Below are 9,823 nucleotides of genomic sequence, written 5' to 3'. Positions count from 1 at the left end.
GCCCTCAATTCTGTATTCACAAAGCAGCAGCATTTTCATCTGCTTATACTCCTTTTTCAGGACTTTTTTTCCCTTCTGACATCTGAAAATGCCACTCTTTGAGCACTTTCTGCTTCTGCATTAAACACCTCTGGCTTGGGTCACGGGTGGACTGCTCTTCCTCACCTCTTTCCTTGAGGAAGACACGTGCAGGTAGCAGAAAGTTGTGTTTTGGCAAGGTTTGAATTGTTTTCACATTTCACTGCTTGGTGCTTGTGTTACAGGCAGAGCTGGAAGGAGCAGAGAGAGGAACACAGGGAGAGGGAGGTGGGTGCTCACCTGTAGGTGCTGGGTGAGTTTGTAAGTCTTCTGCAGGTTTGGGAGGAAACCTGCTAACTCCAAACAGCCCCCAAACCTCTACAAGGCAAAGGGGAGTTTGAGTTTCATTTCACACACTAAGGCAATGGGGAACAAGTACCAATCTCACACTTCTGGGGCCAAACTGCATCCCTTTCCTTACGGCCCCAACTCTCTGAGGAGAACATGATGGATGGCAAATGGGAAAAGCAAGAAGCTAAATCCCTTAGCTTGGGACATACTCAAAATAGGCCCAGGCAAGGCAGAGAACCTCCAAAGGGTGGATTACTGCTGGCAAGTGTTAGCAAGAGCCTGCCAAGGCTTTAATGTTCAGAGAGGTGAGACATCCCATACACCCTCTGCGTTATATAATTGGCTATGACAACACGCTGCAGGCAAGGAGAAGTTTGGAGCTTGCTGGATTCCCACAGTGACAACATTTGTTCCCAAACTCAGGAGTTTTGACATGAAGTTTTGTGCCCATGAGCTCTGCCCCAGAGGGACAAGTTTTGTGCCCATGAGCTCTGCCCCAAAGGGACTGTGTGTCATTGCACTCAAGAGTTCTCCACAATCCAACCACGTGCATCGTTACAGGTGGCAATACCTGACTCTCAATCAGTGACCAGGGACAGACCTGGCCCCAGTGCACAGAGGACAGGAGAGAAGGTGGCAGCAATGTGTCTGTTCCCTGGGACAGGAGCAGAAGTGTCCCCTCATGGTGACAGGGGAAAGAGCAGCTTCCCCTCTCCTCTGAAATGGCTGAAAACAGCAAGTGAAGGGATTGTGGAGTGTTTCTATAGGTCCTTAGAAAGGAAAGCACCTCCTGTCTGACCACACTTGGCTCACTTTTATGTTACACAGACGCCACATTTCTCTGAAAACAATATTTAACCTTTATTTCCTTGCAAAAATACACCTTAGAAACATAGCACATCTTCAGGAGGCCACACTGAAGTGCAGCAGTAGAGCAGGACACACCTGGATTCAGTTCCATTGGGACCTATGGAATGAAGAGAAAGGAGACCGAGATCCCCAAGGTCCTCCCATATTTGCCTGATCAATTGAAACACTCCTCAGCTGGTTTGGCAGGTCACCCTGACCCCCAGCTGAGGCACTCAAGCAGGTTTTACAGCCTGAAAGGTCCTGACTTATGTTGAAACCTGCTGGTTGCCAGGTTTTTTCTGCTTTTTCTTCCTCTTGCCCTTGGCTACACTGGTGTCCATCCCACTGGAATACTCAGACCGCAGGAGCTCAGCAAGGCGATGTTTGCCATGAGTCTTCTTCTTGAGCAGGTCAGACCTGGGCAGAGGGAAGAGCAGAGGAATTAGATTCCCTTCTCCCTGCTGGGTGGGTGCTGCCTGTTCTGCTGCCAAAGCGACGTCTGCGCATTAGCCAAGGAACAGGTTCCTTTCCTTGAGGCTTGATTTGAAATTCTGTCTCATGCGAAATTAGATATTGTTGTGACAGGTTTTCACAAAGGTGGCAAAATATCATGCCGTTTTTAAAAGCAAGTCTTTGTTCTGTACAAATGCTCTTGCAGGGGTGGTGGGGAGAGAAGGAGGGAAGGCTGTGTGCTGAAGGCTGATGAGTTAGGTGACACAGCAGTTTGAAAATTAGAAGGATAAAAAAAAACCCCTAACAGCCTTATGACACTGAACAATGGAAACAGTTTTATAAACAGAGCTTAAAGCCTGAGCTTGAAAACACAACCCCAAACAAACAAACAAGGCAAAAAATGGAGATGTCAGGAGTCTGAACCCAACAGACTCTTCCCTACTCCAACATGGATCTCCCTGTAGCCCCAAACTGCCAGCTATAAATACAAAAACCCACTCAGCACTTTTCCACCACAAGTTCTGTCACTGTCCTGTTCTACAACCTTGGACAAATCTCATCCTCATTGTTGCTATCACCCTCACTATCTACACTGCAATCTCTCTGGTGCAGGACCTGTTGTTCCCTCCCATGTCTCCATGGTCCTGGGCACAATGGGATATCCATGGCTATTGGTGTCTCTATATCCCACTCTCCTTTATAGTAAGGACCAGTAACAGATCTCTGCAGTCTCCAGAGAAGTGACCAGAACTGTCTGTCCCTCTGAACACTGGGGAATTGAACAGCAGCCCCACATCCACACAGTGTGCTCTGGTGACAACACAGGGACCTCAGCAGTCCTAGAGGTTTCTTCAGGTGCCCAAACCCACACTGGGGACCACAGGGGAAGAAGCACTTTGGCTGCAGCAACAGATCAATCCATTCATTAGGCCAAGCACACAAAGGAAGGAAAGGGAAGCAAACTCTTGGCCGTCTGCAGTATTTGCTTGACCCCTTTTCCACAGCTTGTTTTCCATCCATGTTTAAGTTTCACAGCTGAAATGGGTTTGGAAGGCTGGATGAGAATGATAAGAAGGATGGTGTGATGGTTATCACTGAAGGGTTTCCCTAGGAGAAAAAGCCTGGAATACACAGGTGAGAAGACATTGCTACGTTCAGTGCAGTCTCCATTCTCACACTAAACATTCAAGCTCTGTGTTGGCAGAAGGGCTGGAGCCTGGAAGTGCCAGAAAATTCAGACCCACAGCCACCACGTGGTCTGAACTCACAGAAACTAAGGCAAAAGGACAGAATCACCTCAAAAGTGGCCACACAGCTAATAAATCAAAGCTGCTGCTGGTGAATCCTTACCTGCAGCACCTCCACAGCAGCTGAGCCTTGGCACACACCTCCTGGCACACAGCCCCAGCAGCACAGAGGGTCCCTGTGGGGGCACACACAGCACCAGGCCAAGGTGTGCCCTCCACCAAACCCCTTGCAGTGCAGGTGTACCCTCTGCTCAGCCTCCTCCATCACCGGATAAAGTTTCTATTTGACACTTTGATTGTGTCTCCAAGCATTGACTACAGTAATTCCAGGGTTACCAAGCAACAGACCAGTTTACTTAACAACAGGCAACTACCTGCTGCAAAAGGACAAGGAATCCACCAGTAGCTGCAGGGCTGAGTTGCAGCTCAGCAGGGAGGCTGTCCAACACTTCATTATCAATCAGGTGAAATCGCTGCCCAATTAGTAAATCAATACCCCCTGCCGAGGTGATCAGCTGTACACAGGAAAACAAGGATGCAGGGAAAAGGGAGGCTCTCCCTCTAACCCGGGGCCACAGAAATCAATGGAGTTGTGCTGGGGAACCTGTGCTCATCACCGAGAGAAGAAAAGCAGCTGTCAAGGCCTCATTTAACCACGAGATGGAAGAGCTACAGGCAACAGCCACAGCCTGCAGAGACAGCACACCAGGAAAAGTGTGCATCAGGCCAGGAGCCCTGGCTGGATTCTGACTCCTATTGTAAACCTGTAAATTCCCCTGTCTGCTCAGCTGGTGACAGCCTCTGGGGCTCTGCCAGAGCAGCCAAGATAACATCAGTGAGGAAAGGTGCCCTGTGGTTATGAGATAAAGCCCAGGAGAACAGAGCCAGACCTTGATAATCACCCACTCAACATCCTTGGGCAAGGTATTTAAACTCTTTGGCCTTCATGCCCATTCTCCCACCTCCTAACCCGGGATGACTGCACATTCCCTGCTGCTGAAGGCTGGAGGATGTTAATTTAAGAGAGCTGTGTGATGATACTGGATACTGTGGCAAAAAGCTTCACAGGAAGGCTGTAAGATCCATTTGCAACACAGACAGAACCATGTTCCCATCACTGGATAAAGAGATGGATTGACAGCATCTCTTTCTGTGATCTTATGTCCAGATATCACACCATATTTAGCCCTAATGAGAACATATCATACTGATAAAGGGCAGAGAAATCCCCAACCCTTTAAATTCCTCTCTCCAAACACAAGTCTTTGGGTGGGGAACTACAACCCAGTGCAGTTAATGGGAACTCGAAGGAGAAAAAGGTTCTCTAATGACTGACCCATCCCAGTGTGCTCCAGTGCCAACATTTCAGTAGGGCTTAAAGGAGAAAGGAATGTTCAAATGGATGAGAAAAGAGCCAGTTATAATAGCTGGGGGAAAATGAGACAGGAGCAGTGGGAGTCATAACTCAGACACAGCCCCAACACACAGGTTAGAAAGAACCTGTCCCTGAACACAAGTTATCAGACATCTCTGTGTTGCTGCCCAGTACACTGGGTGTGAGTGCTGGGACAGACTGGACACCAGGCAGAAGCAGCACTGGACTACTATTCTTCTGCACTAGATCTGGTGCATCAGGACTCCCACAAGGACAGCCAGGAATTTGTAAGCAGTTGGAGGAGCCAGCAGAGATGAGGTGACAACACCTTCTAACTTCAAGAGTATCAGAAGTGATTCAAGGTAAATTTTCTTTCACATCACGGCAAAAAGCCATTTTTTGATGGCTCAGAAGATGCCTTTGCTCATCTCTTCACCTAAATGGTGAGTGAGCCTGTTCTTAGAGATGTCTCCCTCAACTTGGTTGGCACTGCTGTCTGTTCCTTTGTCTTGAGCCATGTGAAATGCTGCTGCAATGCAGTGCAGCAAGTGTAGTGACCTTTAACCAACTCACAGCATCTGGAGCAACCAAAGGCTCCCAAACTGCTCCAGCTGAGGAAGAAGGAGGACGAAGTTCTGACGCATAGTCCCAGATCTCATGGTGTGTGTTTGGAGGAGACAGGACTAGGCTGTTCCATTTATCAGAAAGCATTTCAACGTGGATTGCACTATCAATCTGCCTGACAGCATCTCCAACAGCTCCTTGACACTGTGCCAGCAGCAGACCTGGGTTACCTCTGGGCCAAGGCTGCTGCAACACCTGCTTTTTCTACTTACAGTGTTGGATGAACCATCTGCAGCCAATGCAACCCTGGTTGGGTTGGGTTTTCTGCTGTTGTTTTTGCAGAGTGGGGGCAAGAAATCCATCAGCAAACCTACACTGCTCTCGACAGGTCAACAGATGGCCCAGGTCCTCTGTTACAGCTGATGCAGATGCTTGAGAAGATCGAGGAAAATTATTACCCAGCCAGAATGAGCATCTAACCTGCTCCAGAACACTCAGAGCAGAGTGGTCTTCACACTGAGACATGCTGAACAGCAAAGCTCACCTCACCCTGCTGAAGGCAACTGTATTTCAGCTACAGAGAGATAAACCCCCAGTTTCACTTTCACTGCCATCCCTTGGTCTTCACCCTATGGAGAAAGGACAAAAGCAGCCCTGGAAGGCTGGGAACCTCCCAGGATTCTTACTTCTGACAGGCTTTTGCCCAGCCTAAAAGACAGACTATATTTCAATTAGAGAGAGATAATTTTTGGTGCATACCAAACAGCAGAGAGGTTTTCCAGCTCCATGGGAAAGCACTATTAGCTAGCTCAGAGATGGAGCAAAGGCTCTGTGCTGTGGCCACGGTGGAACAGGACAGTAATAAAGGGCATTGCTGTTTGCAGCTAACAATCAGATGGATTTTGCAACTATAAAACTTTAATTTCCTAACAGGACTTTTTTTTTTCTAACATCATGATGTGGTAAACAGGACTCATCTGTGTCTCTGAACTGCCTTAATGAAGAGTGATGGTGATGTTTCCTTTCCCAGCAGCTAAGTCTCTTATTCCAATTTTTGGGCCCATGTGCTCTTCAGCCCATGAATACCTGCTCTTACCTGAGCTCCAGCCTGGCTTTCTAGAGCACACTGCCCAAACCAAGTGAAATTCCCAGTGGGCAGAATTCCAAACTTGCATTTTGACTAATTAAGTGATATTAGGAAAGCCCTAAATGTGCATGCAAAAACTGGCAAGGAAACTGCTTCTACTGATTAGACAATTGCTGTACAGGGAGCCCCATCTGCAGCCTTGAGTCACGAGCTCTCTATTAGTCTTTCCAAAACTGTCAAGGCCAAGATGTTCAGAAGTGGAATCAAGGATATGAGGAGGGAGAGAAGGTAAAAAAAGGCTACAAGTTTTCACCCAAAGGAGACTGTTGTCCTGTTCCTCCGTACAAAGGAGAACACACAGGGCTACAAGGTGTATTTCCCATGTGTATTCCCATGTAATTCCCTTGACTACTTCTACCTGACCACTAAACACTCAATAATAAACTGACACAATGGTCTTGCAGCCAAAACCTTCAGGCCATGCTGGTCTCCATATCCAGAGCAATGGCACTGTAATAATGATGCACATCAATGCTCTCAAACAGAAGCACTGGACACTTTCTCCTGGCCCCATTTTAGTTAAGGGTTGGACTTACATTCTGAAGCATGAGGGGATTTTCACCTTAGCTTTTACATCACTTTTTGCACATCTGTAGCCACTATGAATATATTGGATACTCCTAAGGAAATTCAACCTTCCTGAGCATTCTGAGCATCACGGATTCCTGCAGCAAGGAGTTTCACAGAACCTATGGAACTTAAATCTTTCTTTGTAAGGTTTGAATTCACAAGCAAGGCAAATTAAGCTGCAGCAGCTCCTCCTTGCAGTGAAACCCTCTGGGGGCATACTCTGGTCTTCCAGAGTTCAAAAGGAGAAACAGACCATCAGTCACCACAGAATTCCATACCAGCCCAGCAATCCAGAATGCAAAAGACTGAGTAGCACAGGGATGCATGGTGGAATGGCAATAGGTCTTTGGCATTTGCATTGTGAAAGAGTCAAAAGACATGTCTATCTGGCATGTCAGCTACTTCCTCTGCATGCTGCTTCTCCACAGTGAAGGAAGGACAGCTAATCCCTCAATGGAAGTGGGATCAGCTTCCTTGCACCTCCCCTGCAGGAAAACCATGAGCCCAGACACTCACTAAGCTGATGTACTGTAACTCAATACACAGTATCTGGTTCGTGTGCTCATCTCTTACCTAAACACAGCACTTCAACTTTCAGAATCATCACAAGCAATTATTTTTCCCTCTCCAGATCAGGTTTTGCAGGAACCACGACAGCTAAGGGGACAGTTGGTTGGCACAAAGGGGTTTAAAAAATACATGGAAGTTTACATGGGCATTCAGGAGAGAGCTGCTCCCACATTTCAGCGCTGAAACATCACACACCTGGCTGCTCCCTCTTGCTGTCTCACCTTCCCCAAGCAGGCTCTCTAAGGAGGTGCTAAGCACAAAAGGAGACTTCAAAAGAAATGAAAAGTTTTCTTTGTCCTCTTAAGGAAACATTTAATGATTGCCTTTACCCCACTTTCACCCTGGACTGCCTGTTCTTTATTCTCTAGGCAGGTGCTGAGAGATGAGGCTTTGTAGAGAAGCCTGATTAAAAACAAGTATCAGATGTTTGGAGACAATGTGTAATACGACAACCCACACTCATGGCATCATGTGGTAGAATCAAAAAGATTGCTCTGTGACTGTGTTGTCATCATTTCAAGCCTTGCATTTTGCAATTAAAAACCATTTGTCTTCCAAACGGCTGGTTAAGTTTTGCTTCCAGCTTCTCCATGTGAAATCAAAAGGAATTCCCTAAGTTAACAGCATTATCTGGGATTTATGCTAGTGCAGACTGAATTTGACTCTATATTCACTTTCCCTAAACTATCCTATAAATACTAATACTTCCTCTCTCTTTATTTATTTCTTCAAGCACACACAGAGCAAGTCGATTGGAAACAAGTTTCACAGGCAAGAACAATTGTTGCACCTCCCAACTTTGGCTATTTCTGCAGGGTCTTAACTTTCCAGCTGCTCCTGGATTTGAAATCTGGAGCTTGAGCCGTGACGAAGCTGTGCAAAGTCTGCCCACTTTCCCTGAGCTGCAATTATATGACCCACGTGCAAATGAGCTTTCAAATCACTCTCAGACCATTTGTTCTAACACCTCCACATCCCCCAACCCCACACATCCCAAGCATAAACTACCTACTGTATCCTGAGCTTGTCTGTGCTACAATGGGATGAAGACTTGGGGAGGAGGAACCTCGTCTAAAAGAGGTTTGTAACAAGGGAAAAAGTAGCTCTAACAGAGGAGCAACATCACAGGAACAGAGAGAGGCATTGTTACAGGCCAAGTAATCCTGTGACACGCTACTGTCAGTCATAGCTTGACACCCTGCTGGGCCAGCAAGACATCAAAGCCCACCCCATACCATCTTACATGCTCTTTATCAGCTAATCAGGCTATTCTTCCCGAAATAAAGCTCCGTTAAATCCCCTGCTCACAGGGGCATTCCCATCCTGTTGCCCATCTGCTGAGGAGGGTCAGCTGGAGCAGGAGGCAGAGCAGTGGCCTGTCCCTGGTGGCTTCTGAAAGCAGGACAATGCAGGCTCCAACTTTTTATTTTAAAATCCCTTCCCCTTGCATTTTTTTTCCTCCTCCATAAGACATGTACGTGTGCAAGAGATGCGAGCAGCCCTGGACCAGTCCTGTGGATTAGTGTTTTAATTGCATGGCTAATGGAGTTTGTAGCAACAATTACAGGGGAAGAGTCACAATTGATGCTGACAAAGAAGAGACATTTTCCTCCTCTGAATTATTGCAGTGATTTTACTGGCAAGCCAGAGGTTCTTGTCCTGCTGTTGTGCTCGGGAAGACAGAGACCCCTCAACATTGTAGTCTCACAAGAGAGGATTATCTGTCCTGTGGAACCAACTCAGAGTAGCCAGGATCAGATGTACTGAGCATCCTCACCTCCCTTTCAGGCACAGAAGAGAATTCAGGGCTCTGGTCCTCCAGAAGCATCAGGGAGTCTCCAATTCCTTACACAGAAAAGGAGGACCCAGGAACAGCACTGTGCACACACCACAGGGGACAGAGCTCTAACTCCAGGTTTGCTGCTGACTCCTCCTGGGAGAGGTCCCACATGGTTTTGCAGAAATGCTTTTGCCAGAACTACTTGAATCTAGAGGCAGCAAAGCACAGGTTTATAGAAGGATTGTGTCCACCAACCCATCTGCCTTTAGATTTATGCTTGATTCCTGGAGCAAGCACAACCACCTTGAGGAGCAAAGCACACCATAGCATGTCACGCGGTGTTCCTTGGCTCAGGAACATCATGTTGGCCTACCTTTTTGGTCTTGGTTTGGTTTTCTTCTTTGAGCCTGCAGTATGAAGTGCTGTCAGGTTCTGGGGGGCATCCCTCAGGCCAAAGCTCTTAGCCACATGACCCAGGTGGAGAGATTTGATGTGGAAGATGTGCTTGAGGTTCCTGGGATAGGTGGTATAGGCACAAAGGAAAGACTGCAGTGCTGAGGGGAAGAAAAAAAAGTGAATTCTGTTTGCTATTGCATTTTTATATATATACACTTAAAGATTCAGCTGTTCCAGCTGAAAGGACATCGGTCTTGTCCTTTGGGACACCTTCTGGTCAGCAGCTGGTAGATAAGTTTGATCTGTTAAAAATCTGTGAAGGTTGTACACTACTAGTACAGTCCCAAAAGGAGAAGGTAGGTGGTGGAGAGGTGTTAGGAAGTGAAACAAAGCTGCATTAAGTTGCATTAGGTTTGTCTCTTGCAAGGATGTCCCTTTGGCCACGAAGGGTGATGCCACAAGAGTCACTGACATTGAGTGCTGCAGATAAGGGGAGAAAGGGA

At 47.1% G+C, this 9,823-nt stretch overlaps 1 protein-coding gene across 1 annotated transcript in view; it reads right to left on the bottom strand.

The window, feature by feature from the left end:
• Window positions 1–1,280: 1,280 nt before the first annotated feature.
• The window catches only part of DDX31 (DEAD (Asp-Glu-Ala-Asp) box polypeptide 31), a 46,812-nt gene continuing 38,269 nt past the window's right edge, over window positions 1,281–9,823 (bottom strand). Inside the window, exons 19-20 of the mRNA XM_009074686.1 lie at window positions 9,298–9,478; window positions 1,281–1,635 (exon numbers count right to left, since the gene is read on the bottom strand). Of these exons, the coding sequence (XP_009072934.1) occupies window positions 1,485–1,635; window positions 9,298–9,478 (332 nt within the window). The 3' untranslated portion in view covers window positions 1,281–1,484. The remainder of the gene's footprint in view (window positions 1,636–9,297; window positions 9,479–9,823) is intronic.

This window comes from Acanthisitta chloris, unplaced genomic scaffold (assembly GCF_000695815.1).
Source record: "Acanthisitta chloris isolate BGI_N310 unplaced genomic scaffold, ASM69581v1 scaffold55, whole genome shotgun sequence".
Lineage (NCBI taxonomy): Eukaryota > Metazoa > Chordata > Aves > Passeriformes > Acanthisittidae > Acanthisitta > Acanthisitta chloris.
This window is presented reverse-complemented; position numbering and strand designations above follow the sequence as displayed.